Source organism: Macrobrachium nipponense, chromosome 2 (genome assembly GCF_015104395.2).
Source record: "Macrobrachium nipponense isolate FS-2020 chromosome 2, ASM1510439v2, whole genome shotgun sequence".
NCBI classification, from domain to species: domain Eukaryota; kingdom Metazoa; phylum Arthropoda; class Malacostraca; order Decapoda; family Palaemonidae; genus Macrobrachium; species Macrobrachium nipponense.
This window is the reverse complement of record NC_087201.1, coordinates 115,154,031-115,169,068: the sequence shown is the minus strand read 5'-3', so window position 1 is coordinate 115,169,068 and position 15,038 is coordinate 115,154,031. Positions and strand designations below refer to the sequence as shown.

General features: G+C 36.2%; 1 protein-coding gene across 1 annotated transcript in view; it reads right to left on the bottom strand.

Moving 5' to 3' along the window:
* LOC135220918 (protein artichoke-like) overlaps nucleotides 1-15,038 on the bottom strand; it is a 175,485-nt gene that overhangs the window by 1,363 nt on the left and 159,084 nt on the right. Inside the window, 8 exon segments of the mRNA XM_064258552.1 lie at nucleotides 1-2,324; nucleotides 2,560-2,655; nucleotides 5,378-5,527; nucleotides 5,884-6,034; nucleotides 7,990-8,080; nucleotides 8,083-8,127; nucleotides 8,449-8,620; nucleotides 9,242-9,400. The exon segment at nucleotides 1-2,324 is cut by the window's left edge and continues 1,363 nt beyond it. Coding sequence (XP_064114622.1) covers nucleotides 1-2,324; nucleotides 2,560-2,655; nucleotides 5,378-5,527; nucleotides 5,884-6,034; nucleotides 7,990-8,080; nucleotides 8,083-8,127; nucleotides 8,449-8,620; nucleotides 9,242-9,400 — 3,188 coding nt within the window.

Sequence of the window (15,038 nt, the reverse complement as noted above, 5' to 3'; positions counted from 1 at the left end):
CGACCTTCACAGGTCAAGTCTTCTTCAGTGAGTGATGTAAGAATTACTCCATTGAGATTTTCTGGCTCCTTACAAGTTACATTGTAGAGGTTGTCCCTTGGACCTCTGGCTACCAACCAACGTCTTAAGGTTCTTATATTGCAATCACAGAATAAAGGATTAGATCCTAATCCTGTCAGGCGCAAGTGTCTTTGCCGAGAGTCTAGATTATTTAGGAATTGGGGACTTAATGAAGTGATATTAGAATCAGAGATATCCAAAGATATTTTTGAAGACATAGGTACTGGGAAAAAGACATTAGAGCGCAGATTGCTGACGCTTGTATTCACTAAACCAACAGTAAGCTCAGGACTGTTAATACCAGCAAAAGCACCTCCAGAAAGTGCTTCCACTGCTTGACCACGAACAGTTAAACTTCTAAGTCTTGGGTAGAATGCTGGATGAAGTTGGTCATGAACTTCCCTGTCTGTTAATTCAATATCAACTACCTCTAAACCTGGTAATCCCTCTAAAATACCTCTAACATCAAGCACAGCAAGAGAAGGGAATGTGTGGAGGTAAAGTTCCCGCAAAGATCGCAAAGGTGTCATTGCAGTTCTTTCGATACTTTTTACACGAGGAAGATAAGATGCTTTCAGTACTTCAAGATTGCGCAGATAATCAAAGTCACCATTTATAATATATGCCAGTGGATTGTCTGAAATATCTAGTTCTCGTAGATCAGGTATTTTTGGCCAAGCTGTTGCAAGGCCGTAGATAAGGTTGGGGATTTTATTCTTAGATATATCCAAGACTTGAAGATACTGACATAACTCAAATGACTGCTCCTTAACACCAACAATGTTATTGTCAGATAAGTTAAGTGTAAGTAAGAATCGGGCCTCAATTTCTGGGATTTTTGTTACGTTTGTCCCTGCAAGATTGAGGTGCCTGACAGTTTTGGGCTCATTTAATAAAGTGTAAATGGCCTCTTCTGATAGTGGATTATAGGACAAATCCAGTGTTTTTATATTTACCAGGGTGTCAGCCTTACTTGGTACATTTTCAATTTTATTGTGAGCCATGCTCAGGTCACTTAAGAAAAAGTACTGTCCTCTGAGTCTCTCAACTGGTACTTCCTTGAAGTCATTGTAAGATAGATCTAAAGACTGAAGTTTTTGAATCTTGGTCCTGTCAAATATCTTATCTGGAAATGAGGACAATTTGTTGTGGCTTAAATCCAAGTGTAACCGAGCAATTCCTAGAAACACATCTTCTGGAAGCTCTGAAATACTATTATGACTGAGGTCAAGTTCTTGTAGTTGGGTTGAGTTTTGGAAAGCAGTTTCTGACACTGTCACTATCATATTATTTTTCAAATGCAGCTGTCGAAGGTAAGGAGAGTTGGCAAAATCACTGTTTTCTAAAGCCTTAATTTCATTATTCTCTACTTCAAGGTGTTCAAGTTCTTTGAGATCTCGTACAATTTCAGCAGGGAAGAAAGAGAGGCGATTATGTGACAGACTAAGCCAGGTGAGTTTTGAGTGAAGTTGGAATGCTAATGGCTGAAGGAATGTTATGTCGTTATGACTAATATCAAGTATTCTTAGTTCTGTTCCAGGAGCTGGAACTGTTAATTTGAAATATTCTTTCTTGAATGAGGGGAGCATGTTGTTGTTAAGGCGAAGTATGTGTAAGAGAACTATGTTTAAGAAAGCAGCATCACCAATACTTCTTATACCATTGTGACTGAGGTCCAGTGTGTGTAAGAATAAAAGGTCTTTAAATGCTTCGCTTGGAATCTCCTTAATTTCGTTGTGTTGCAAGTTAATAACATTGATTGATGACTCATTGAATTGCCCTGGTCGAATCTCTGTGATTTTGTTCATGCTTAAGTCAAGAGTAGTAAGTTTGCTCATAGGATGGAGAAGAGTCACAGGCAGTAAATTGAGATGGTTTTCACTCAAGTCCAGCATTCTCAACTCTGGGAGCAAGACAAAAGCATCTGAGGGCAAAATTGTAATATTGTTTTTGGAGAGAACAAGGGATTCCAAGAGAGGAAAGTCAAACTGTGGCAATTCATTTAAGAGATTCAGACCCAAGTTCAGCTCTTTCAGGCTTTCGCGTAAGCCTACCAAGCTCTCAGGGACTATATATTGGAGTTGGTTTCCATAGAGATTCAAACTTTCAAGGTCAGTGAAGTTTGAAAATGTTCCCTGGGGAAGTTCCCTAATGATATTGTGAGCTATGGACAGATGATGCAGACTAGTGGCAGTTTGTAGACTGTTAGCAGAAATGACGCCCACACGATTGTAGTCCAAGCTAAGGGTCTTGAGCGTCTGTACCTGTTAATTGTAAAATGAATTGGATTAGGAAAAGTATGTTTTCAGTAGTGCTTTGACAAAAACATCAAGCAACAACTTTCACACCATAAGCTGCAAGAATTGATCTTATTTTATTAAAACATCTTATTTTATTAAAACATAATACTGAATTTAATTTGACTTCACAAGCAGGTGAGCAAAATTCTTCATTACCAAACATTGTTGATTTTGCGGAACAAAAGAAAAGTTCAAATACCTTTGCAAGAGCTGTCGAAGGGATTGAGAGAATGTTGTCATCATCAAGGTGAAGAGTCTCTAATGAAGTCAGGCCTTCAAACGCATCATCTTCAACCTGCAGTTGCACATAGTTATTTGTGATATCATAAAATTGGTTAGCAAAATTGTTTATTCACATTAGGTGACTCCTAGGGCTTCAGTGAAGGAATTTTTTTTAGTAAGAAGGGAACAGAGGGAACAAATGAAAAGTAAAAGGCAGAAAGCAGTGCAGCTGAGCTGAGGATCACTGAAATTAGCAGGTCCATAATTGTAAAGTTTTATAATAATGATAATAAGAAATTAAATGTTGAGAGAGAGAGAGAGAGAGAGATATGAATGCAATGAAAAAAGTATTGAAAGCAACAAAGGAGAGTTTATAAAGCTATGAAAGAATGGCATAGCCCAGCCTGAAGAAGTCCAAGAATTTTCATCATTGATAGGATACTTGCATTCTTCATCATCATCATCATTATCTCTAATGTCATGTCTTTCGTGTACTCTATCTTCCACAAATCTCCAACCCCATTTTCACATAGTTTTATTCAATTAGATCTAGGTTTGCCAACTTTTCTGCCCACAAGAGCCCATCTAACACTATCATTAACCATTTCCATCTCCCTTCCATTAACTCATTGCATGTGTAACTTCCATAATTTTCCTAATGGTATAATTTTCTAACTATCCTACCATCTGACTCCTAATATTCTTAAAACTTTATTTTCAAAACGACAAAGTCTGCTAAATATGGTTTCACTGTCATACTGAGATTCATGCCCGATAGTAATAAAGATCGTGCTAGACTTGTGTATAATCTTTTTTAAGCAATTGTAATTTATTTGATTTCTAAATACTTTTCAACCTTCCCGTGTTAGAGTGGTCCGTTTTAGTCTTCCACAAAATTCTAATGCACGTGAACGGTATTGGATAAAATCATTGTTTCTCCGCCTAGTCTTATTTCATACCTCTGCGAACACTGTCCTCATTTTTTCTGTTTTTGTGAGATTGATTTTTATTCCCATTTGTAGTTATATGATGCACCCTGGGGGAGGGGGGGGGGGGGGTGTTAGTGCCGCCAGTGCACCTCATTCGGTACAATGTAGGCATTACTTAAGGTTCTTTGCAGCGTCCTTTCGGCCCCTAGCCGCAACTATTTTCATTCCTTCTACTGTACCTACGTTCATATTCTCTTTCTTCCACCATACTGTCCACCCTCTCCTAACAATTTGTTCCTAGTGCAACTGCTTTGAGGTTTTCCTCCTGTAACACCTTTCAAGCCTTTTAATTTTCCGTTACAGTGCTGAATGGTCTTAGTTGCCCCAGCACTTAGTATAAGGCCAAAAATCTACTATATAAATCAAATCTAGATGATGCATTCTGTTAAGCAAGCATTGTAAACTCTGTTGTGTTTTACTTATTAAAACAGCATCATCTGTATGTTGTGTTTTACTTATTAAAACAGCATCACCTGTATGTTATGTTTTACTTATTTAAACAGCATCATCTGTATATTCGATGTTTGTTAACTTGTGTCGTTATTCTAACCGAAATCTTCTCTTTCATTTTCGACAATTTTTTCCTTATGAAATCTGTGTGAAGGGCAAACAGCAAAGGTGAAATAACATTCCCTATAGAATCCCTAGAGGCCCATCAACATCGACTGCATTTGCCTCGTTCATGAATGATTTCAAATACCGTTAACAATAATGCCATAGTGACGCAAGATCTTCCATATTATAGTGTGGCCGCTGTCAAATTCCTTCTCGTTATCAAAAACAGCCGTCTGAAATGGCTTTTTAAATTCCATAAGCTGCTACACAGTACTATGTATTAACTCAAATATTTTTTCTGCAAACTCCGCCTTTTTTAAAACTAGCTTGTGTATCTTGTAGCTTTTCTCTTTCCATCAAGTTCCTTCTCCAGCCTATTGGTTGTGCTTTCTTACAACCAGTGTACGCGCAACAACCATCGTATGTGCAATGTCTGTACACTTACCACTCAGGCAGGTCAGCTTTATTGGGTACCGTAATTATAACTTCCAATTATTAATCATTGTTTCCTCATTCCGCATAACAGTCTAGTTGATATAAGAGGTGTCATTTCAGTTTCAGCTAAAATCATCTGTCGCAATTTCATCTTAACCTGGTGCTTTCCATCTGATTCCTTCGTAACTTGATATTTCCCATCTTCTAAGTTTCTTTATTATTGATTCATCCTCAAAAACTGCCATTCATTCACAAGCACTATCAGGACTCTATCAGGTTTTGGTATATCTAAATTATCCCCGCCGCATCTCGCACTACTGACCGTTTAAAATGTTCCCGCCCAGCACTGCCGTTTTTATTCTCATAGATCCATCCCTCCATTTGATAGGTTTGTTCAAATAATATACAAAACTGGCTTGACGACATCAAAGGCCGTCAATACTGTATCCAGGTTCTGAGATAATCTAATCTCTATTTTTATTGATCACGAACAGTAATTTGACTTGTATGAGTATCATTAATTAGTTTTTCGGATATTTTCCGTAACCTGTGTTTATAAATTTGCGTTCATAAATTTCCGCATGTATTGTAAAAGCACAATCTTTAATGTTTCAGGTTTTTACTAATAAAGGGAACTGCTTTCTCCACGATAATCTAGTAAAACTAGTAAAATATTTCATCATACAGTAACAATCTATAAGCTAGTGAGAAGCGCTATTTATTGCGTAATACGTGGAAATAGTATAATGTAATTGACGCTGTCTTAAATAACACACACGCAAAAAAAACATGGAATAAAATACAATAATGTCTCACCTTTCTAATTGAGTTAACAGCAAGTTTCAAAGACTTTAAGCCAGATAGCTGCCTGAAGGTCCCCGTAGGAAGTTCTCCGATGTTATTTCGAGTCAAATCCAATTGCTCCAGACTAGTCATGGGTCCGAGGGCCACGACACCACCTAGAGTCTTAAGAAGGAAAATCTCAAGTCATAATACTGTTTTGATTTGGAATATTTATAGTAAAAATAAATTGTCTGATTCTATAAACAGTTGTGGGTAAGAATGGTAGCACTGAATATTGTTAAATTTCTATATTGTATTCACACAGACGGTGACGTTATTTGGGTGACATTAAAGCGAACATAATAGAAATTTAATTCATGTTCATAGGTCTGTAACTGACTAATAACTGATAAAAATCCTGGCGTATTTTGAAGGTAATATCTGCAGTAAGAAGATAATAATCAGAATTAATAAACATAAATAAGGAACATACAAAACGGAAAGTTTTCACGCAGGATGGAATTTTATTTCTGCTCTACCTGGATTAGATTGTCATGAAGGACAAGAATCCTGAGGTTCACAATTTCTTTCAGGGCATCGGCTGGAATTTCAGTCAAGAAATTAGACGAAAGATCCAATTCCTCCAGTGACGTCATACCTCTGAATACTCTTGAATCCAATTTAGACAACCTGAAATAAAACAAGTGTTTAGTAAAAACAACAATAAAATCAATATTTCCACTATTTATGGAGTGACCTTCTAATATGACAGTGGAGATAAAGTTATTCAGTATAATGTGTCAGTAAGTATGTAAAGCTAGCTTTTCTGGTCCCCTTTTACTTTCGCATTTGTATTGCTTAGTCTTGAATGTAATGCTCTAAGCGGAAATTCTAGTGCTATTAATGAAGCTCCAGTCACAGTTATTTTTCTACCATATTCTAAAACAAGATTTTATCCCATTTTCGCATGCAGTTTTCTTAAAAATATATTAGCAATCTTTATTAAGTTATTGGTCAGAATGAAGTGATTCTTGGCTTTAAACGGTCTTATACTATCTAATTTTGTATTCGAACTATCTTATACTATGGAATTTTGTTCTTAAAATTACCGTATGCATTTTCAACTAGCTAAATATGACCGACCACAACATAAATACTGTGATATCTTTATGATGCTAATGAAATGTAGATTCATGGAGATGATAGCAACATGAAAATTCCTTGAACGTCCGAAAATTAGCCGAAGACCCACGTCAGCCTTACGATTTGGCTGTCATTTCGGTGCAATGTCTGGCGCTCGAACCGGCTGCCAGGGTTGCCAGTGAGATTCATGGAAGTTATTAAGAATAACACTTCGGCCTTGTTATTGCATTCTGAGTTCTCTGTCTAACGTTGCGTCTTTCCTTAACATAATTTATATTTAGAAACCTAGATGGAAATAAAGGGGACTAAATTTTTTAAAGTGGAAGAAGTGAATTCGCTTCATTCTAGATCTGGCAGCCTTTAGCTTACAGGTTGTATTCATTATGCATGTTTAAGAGTTCTAAAAGATTTTCTCTCGTTTTTATCTTTTCTGACACATATACTGTACGGGGGAAGGGGATTGAATTTTATATTTTTGAGTGGACTATAAAATGAAGTTTACTCTATTTTTTTGGAGGCTTAACATCACATTATTTGCAGGTATGATAACACTAACAAGTTGCCCGACGTGTGTTTATCATTCAATGTATTTAAGGTAGTTATTACCATTGACCTGTAGATTTGCTGATGCATATGTATGCTGGAGTGCCTACTTTTGTGGGGGGGTAGCGAGAAACAGAATTAGGAGGAAAGAGACCGGTTACTTTTGTGTGGGTACATGTCACAAGGGGCTTCGACTCCGAACGCATGACATTTGATTTATAATTGAGCAACACTGCTATCCAGGAGTACTTGCAGATGAACCACCTTCGAAACTTTAAACTTATCAGGGCATGTATACGATTTTACATAAATTCTTTATAATCATAATTTTATAAACTCAGAAACAAAATGCAGCCATAGAAACACGCCATTATTGATTATTCCAGTACTGTCTGTGGATGAACCCCGTAGGGGGGGCGCTTTGTACCGTCAGAGCACCTAAGCATTACTTAAGGTTCTTTGTGCAGTGTCCCTTCGGCCCCTAGCTGCAACTCCCGTCATTCATTTTATCGTACCTCCATTCATATTGTTTCTTTCATCTTTCCACCCTTCCTAACAACTATATCATAGTGCAACTGCGAGACTCCTGTTACACCTTTGCAACTTTTTACTGTTTTCGTCATAGATCCCAGCGCTTGGCCGTCAGCCCAAATTGTATACTCTTTTCCATCTGCGGATGAACACTTAACGAATGAAAGGCAATGAGTGATAAAAAAAAGAAACTTGAATAAGATCTTTTTTCAAATCCTGGAAAACGAGAATAAAAATAGCCCAAATCTTAAGTAAAAAAAAAATGATTGAAGGAAATAGCTAAAACTAATTTTAACTCATGGTATTGTGACATTACTTGTGTGGGGCTTGCGTGTTAAGAAAGAAATAGAACAACCTCCACAAAAGTTTTATGTTTTAGGAATCAATAAAAAGTGAACAAGTGACCCATCCAAAGCATGCAACCTTACCTGTTGTACGAAATATCGAGGGTAATCAGATCAGTTAGTTCTTGGAAAGCTCCATCTTTGATGTTGACGATTCTGTTGTGTGAAATGTTCAGAACAGCAGTCCAGGAGTCTCGACGAAGGAGGAATTTTTCACTTGATCTGACAAAGAGAAAAGCATTTGAGAAGTAAGGTCGTGAAAAAAATTGAGCGTCAAATTTCTTAGCCCACTAGTTAGCAGTTGCAATTTCTAATAATCTAGATTTCATTATGGTTGCTCACGATCTTGTCACTTAAATCGAAAAGTATATAAAGCAAACGGCTTTATATACTTTTTTTAGAATAAAAATAATGCTTTTGTTATCATAGTGAATATAAGTAAATTCAGTAAATGAATTTTAATAAGAAGGTTAATAAAAGAGATTCCAAGTAAAACTAAAATAGCAGAGCGTAGACTAATGATAGCCTAATAAGTCCCCTTACCTATGTCATTCTCCTGCAACGTCAACACCTTCAGATTGGTGAGCCCTCTGAGGGCAGCTGAAGGGACAGCTGCGAAGTTATTTGCCTCGATGTGAAGGACCTCCAAGTTCACCAGAGGTGTCAGCATCCCAGTGTCTAGCTCCCTCAGATGGTTGTGAGCCAGGTTCAACGTCTGATGGGGGGGTGGGGGAAAGGAAGGCAATATTCACGTTAAAGAAAAAGGTCTCTTAAAGGTCCTATAAAAATTTATAAGAGATCATTTTTAGATCCTTCTAAGGTCTTAAACACCCCTAGAAGATTCTTTTAGAAACGACGGAGATTTATAGTGAATTAGGTATACTTGTAAATATCCTGCAAAGTTCCTGAAGTTAAGAAGATTCTGTTCAACTGTTTGTCACTATGAAGGCAATGATAACTTGTGTTTCTTCGTGTAATGTCCAAATATTTGCTATTGCACACACAAGATTACGACGACGTTTCAGTGTTGTTACGACACTTCTAAGTAACATTTAAAGAAAAGAAAAGACTTTGAGCTCACGCATCATACTGTCTTTCTCATTAATATTGCTGGTGGGACAAAACGTGACGCCTCGTTTTTCATTTGTCACAAAGCGTTCTAAAGATAACGGAATAACCAGATAAATTAGAGAAGGCGTAACATTTTCAAGACAAAAAAGAAAAAAACAAATTAAACTAGGATAAATTTTATTAAAATGGTGCACATCGAAAACAACCTAAGGCAATAAAACACTTGTTAAATAGAAACTATCAAGTAGAATTATCGGGGTCTTACTTGAAGGGAGACCATTTTGGCAATCTCGGACGAAGAGAACACTGGGTTGCGGATGTTTCCCAAAAGGTTATGATCGAGTCGCAGCTCTAGAAGGGTGCCCTCCAGACCATCTAGAACGTCGTCGTTAAGGCGTCTGATCGTGTTCCTCGAGAAATCCACCTGGAATCCATAGATTTAGCTTAAGTACGTGTGTGTGTGTGATATATATATATATATATATCTATCTTATATATATATAAATATATATATATATATATATATATTATATATATATATATAATATATTATATATATATAATATGTGTGTGTGTGTGTGTGTAAGATGTGTGTGTATATATTGGTAACGAGCTTCTATGAGTTGTAGTGTAGGAGTAAGGGTAAGTGATGAATCAATACACAAACAAATGAAGCAAAGACACTTGGAATTTTCAAGTAACCAGAGCAATTAGAAATGTAGATGAAATATGAAAAAAATATTATATATATTTCATGCACGTTCCTTACTGCTATGGTTACTTAATAACCATAAATGTCTGTATTTATTTATTTGTATGATGACTCCTCACAGACTAGACTATAATTCATCGTGTCTTGTGTTAACTTCACACACACACATCTCTATGTAGAGTATGTGTGTGACAAGTATCCGTGGGGTCATCGTATGCTGTGTACTCACTTCTTCTACACCAAGCACTCACTTTCCCATCTTCACAGTCTAACGTGCACTTTGCACTGATCATGGAAATTTTCAGTCACTTAAAAAAAAAAACTTACATGAAACATCCTCACCGTCCTTTACGTTGTATCTGTTAGTTCTATTATAAGATTTTCTTCTTTGCTCCTAAGCTTTCCACCTAACTAACGAAAAATACTTGATCCACACATCTTATTGGCTAACTTATTCCTTCTCTCTTATACATGAACAAGATATTCATTCGTTCTTATTCAACTACACCTCAAACATTTTCTTTCTTTTTCTTGGCAAATCTTCTCATGTATTATAAACCACTTACTGCTGTTTTTCTCTGCCTGCCTCCCTATACACACAAACAGACCTTGTTGAATCTGCGATTTAGCATATTCTTTTCAACTAAGTGTCTTTAACCCTAACCCATTCTTTTTATTCATCTGCTCTAAACTAAGCTGTTCTTCATTGCTTTCATTACATTTCACAATCACATTTTCTCTCTCTCTCTCTCTCTCGTCTCTCTCTCTCTCTATATATATATATATATATATATATAATATATATATATATATATATATATCAAGCATTAAAAGGCCCAGTAAAACGATGTTTTAAATCTAAGGACTATATTTCGGTGAACTTTCTTCCACCCTTGTCAAGCAGTGAATGACAGGAGGAGTTTCATTAGAGAGAATATGTAGTAGGAAATATATCCTTAGGTGGTGCTTGGGGACATCGCTGAGCCATTGTGGATTTTGATAATTGTCTTAATCCGCTTCATCACTGTCCTAAGAAAGATGCTGTCCATTCGGTTTGAGTCCCGACTTCTATTTGAAAGGTTAATCCTATTATTTTGTTTTTATATTAGTAACGATTCCACCATTTGACACTTGTATTGACAGCTGCTCTTGTATAAAATTTGGGATGAGTTCCAATCTATGGTATGGTTTGTGTTATTTATATGATGGAAAATTGCTGAACTCTGTTGTCTATATCTAACTGATTGTTTATGTAGCATTAATCTTTCCGAGAGAGATTTTACCAGTGAAACCGAAATATGACTTATCACAATCCTTGCAAGGGATTTCGTAAACTCCAATATTTTTGGAAACTGGTTTTTACTGAACGTTAATTAATGATTTCTTTAGTGTATTCAGATAAGTGAAAATAAAAGGGTTCTAGGGGCCTAAGGTTTGTGTGATCTCTCGTAAATTATCCACGTGAGGGATTATGATTTTGTTTGTGTATTTTTCCTTTTCTTTGTTTTCTGTAGGTTTGTAAAAAAATGCTATTTGCTTTATGTATGGCTCTTTCTATTGTGTGCTTGGGGTAATTTAACAAGTTAAGTTAATTTCTGATTGTTTCAAATTCTTTGTCAAGAAAATCTGTGGTGCAAATTCTCAGGGCTCTAAGAAATAAGTTACTTGCTATGCCGAGTTTGACTGAAATACTATCACAATAGCTGTAAAAATGTATATATGAAAGTGAGAATGAGTTTATAGTTGTTGTTAGTTCTGATTATTAAGACATCTAAAAAGGGGGATTTGGTTATTTTCCCATTCTACTCTGAATTTTATGCTTGGGATCAATGAATTTAATTTTTGTAGAAAGACATGAAAATCGCCCCACTCGTTTTTCCAATATGTTAAGATGTCATCTACATAACAAAGCCAAATCATATCTGCAGGTTTGATAGGGTTTATAATTACAGTTTCAAAATATTCCATATATAAGTTAGCTAATACCAGTTTCCAAAAATATTGGAGTGTATGAAATCCCTTGCAAGGACTGTGATAAGTCATATTTCGGTTTCACTGGTAAATCTCTCATGGAAAGATTAATGCTGCATAAACGATCAGTTAGATATGGACAACATAGTTCAGCAATTTTCCATCATATAAATAACACGAACCATGTCATGGATTGGAACTAATCCCGAATTTTATACAGCTGTCGATACGAACATCAAATGGTAGAATCTTCACTAATAAAACTACAAAATAATAGGATTAACCTTTCAAATGGAAGTTGGGACTCGGGCCGAATAGATAACATCTTTCTTAAGGCAATGATGAAGCGGATTAAGACATCGGAATCCATGATAGCTCAGCGACATCCCTAGGCATCACCTAAGGGCATATCTCCTACTATATATTCTCTCTAATGAAACTCCTGTCTGTCATTCACTGCTTGATAAGGGTGGAAGAAAGTCCACTGAACTATAGTCTTGAGATTTAAAACATAATTTTAATGGGCCTTTTATACTTGATACGTCTCCTGTTTTAACAGAAGAATTTATATATATATATATATATATATATATATATATATTATATATATATATACACATACATATATGAACGGATAAAGCAGGCGAGTCAGCCAAAGTGATAAAATGCACAGGGAGCAGGAGCAGGAACAAACATGGCGAAGTATTTTACACTTTATTCCGACGCGTTTCGCATTCAGCAGAATGCATCTTCAGGGTCTGTATAATAAATAATGACTAATATAAATTAAATTGATTTGAAAATAGTCTAAAAATTATTTACAAACTAGTTAAAATGAAAACCGAAACTTCACACATAGATAAAAATACACTAACAATTGACAAAACAACACGAGAAGTTTAAAACACATAGTTAGTTAAAAGTTCAGATAGAAAGTTAAAACAAAAAACTAAATAAATAAATTAGTAAAATACAAAGTTAAAAAATATTTGAGGATCACTGGGGTGACCTACCATGGTAAGAGATAAATAAAAACTAAAAGAATGTACACAGAAACATAGGCTTAAGAAAGATACAAGGGGGTGGAGGTGGTCTGGTTGTTCAACTGCGGAACAAGTTGTTTAATAAAAAGGCTCTCCAGGATCAATAGTTCATTTGGGCTGGAGGTTTGACCAACAATAATAAAATCCTCATATTTAATATCAAATTTACATTTTTTGCTATGTTCACGTATACTGGACTGTTCGGGATTTGATATTGAACATCCAGTACGGAAACTAACTCCCTTGTGGCAGTCTATGCGAACCCTCATCATCCTCTGAGAAGAACCCACGTAAGTTCCCAGACTACATCTGGGACAAAAATATTTGTACACTATACCAGAGGACATGGGGGGCATAAACGCTCTTTAAATTTAAACATGGATCTAATTGTTAGTGGATTGACAGGAATGAGTTTTACCTTTAATGCGCCAAAGTATTTTTGTACGATTTTTGTAAATTCGGCCCTAAAGGAATCATCGTGTAAATATGGGAATCGGGCAAAAAAAGGAAACTTTGGAACATTAATTTCATTGGTGTTGGTGCAAAACTCTTTATTAATGGACCTTGTAAATAATTCTGTTGACGAGCTTGGTGGGAAACCAGTTATCGTTAAAATATGCTAAAAGAAAGGCAATTTATGAAATACATGCCAGTTACACGTAAGGGAGACGGCTCTATATACAAGGGTAAAAATTGAGTTAGATTTAAAATTACTAAAACAAAAGCGTCTTACAATACACCTAATTATCAACTTGCAAAATTTTTAGTCCCGTTGCTTGAACCTTTAACTAAGAATCAATATACCGTTTCCAATTCAAAATCGTTTAAAGAATCAGTACTCCCCCAAGATTCTGATACATTTATGGCGAGCTTTGATGTTGAATCCCTTTTTACCAATGTTCCTGTTAGGGAGACCATTGGCATAATTTATTTATTTAGTTTTTTGTTTTAACTTTCTATCTGAACTTTTAACTAACGTATGTGCTTTTAACTTCTCGTGTTGTTTTATCAATTGTTAGTGTATTTTTATCTATGTGTGAAGTTTCGGTTTTCATTTTAACTAGTTTGTAAATAATTTTTAGACTATTTTCAAATCAATTTAATTTATATTAGTCATTATTTATGATACAGACCCAGAAGATGCATTCTGCTGAATGTGAAACGCGTCGGAATAAAGTGTAAAATACTTCGCCATGTTTGTTCCTGCTCCTGCTCCCTGTGCATTATATATATATATATATATATATATATATATATATATATATATATATATATATATATATATATATATATATATGTATATATATTAGGCACAAATTTTAAAAAGTAATTTGTATTTTTCCTAGGATATCAACCTACACTTTCATAAATGGAGTTTCACATACAGGGTGTGCTTTGGCTGTCAATGGATTGACTAGAAAAACAAAATCCTATCAAGTGGGCCTACGAGTCACATGTGACCTGAGCCTGCCTGTGGCCTCACTTAACTCCACGATTGGGAGTGATCAGGACCATGAGGGATGGCAGGGGAGGGTAAAGTTCCATATGAAAGTGAAGGTTCATATCTTAGGAAAAGTACAAATTACTTTGTAAAATATGGGATTTGTTCTGACAGGCATATAAACCTATGCTTTATGAACAGAGCCTCACCAATAGGCAGGAGGTGTTGATCTAGCCGTTGCAGCAGGTGGGTATGCCTTTGAGTGCTAATATTGCAGCTTCCTGTGCCCAAGGTCTACCTACTACAGAACTCAGGTCACTTTACAAACATAAGACAAGTCTTACCACATACTCAATACACCAGCTTGAGTCGTTGAGTGATGCCCCTGGTCTCCTCTTGGACGGAGCCACCCTTCTGGGGCTCAACACCCTTACATCACTTACTATTCTGCCACTACCAGGACCAGGGTGAATTTGTCTAATGACTTGTGGGAAACTCCCCCAGGCAGAAAGAAGTGAGGGTCTACTGTCTCTTCTAACTTGTGCCTTTAGGACCTGCAATACAGAGTTGTTATTTTTGAATGCCACTGAAGGGCATATTCCTCTGATATTGGGGGCCCCTTGATCTTGTCTCTGTGGGGAGGATCACTAGCTTCTGTGGAAGTGTATGCCCTTACTATGACCTCCATTAGCCAGGAAGAGCTCATGATCTTTGAGTCCCCTGTGTTTCTCAACCTATACTTATGAATAGTCTCCTGCAGGCAGGCCTGTGGGGGCTGTATGTTTCAAGTAATGTCTCGCGGCTCTGACTAGGCATAGAACCATTTTGTCCTTGTTGCCCCTGACAAAGTCTTTTAATGACGGGATTGAGAAGTGTTTGAACTTCTGATCTGAGG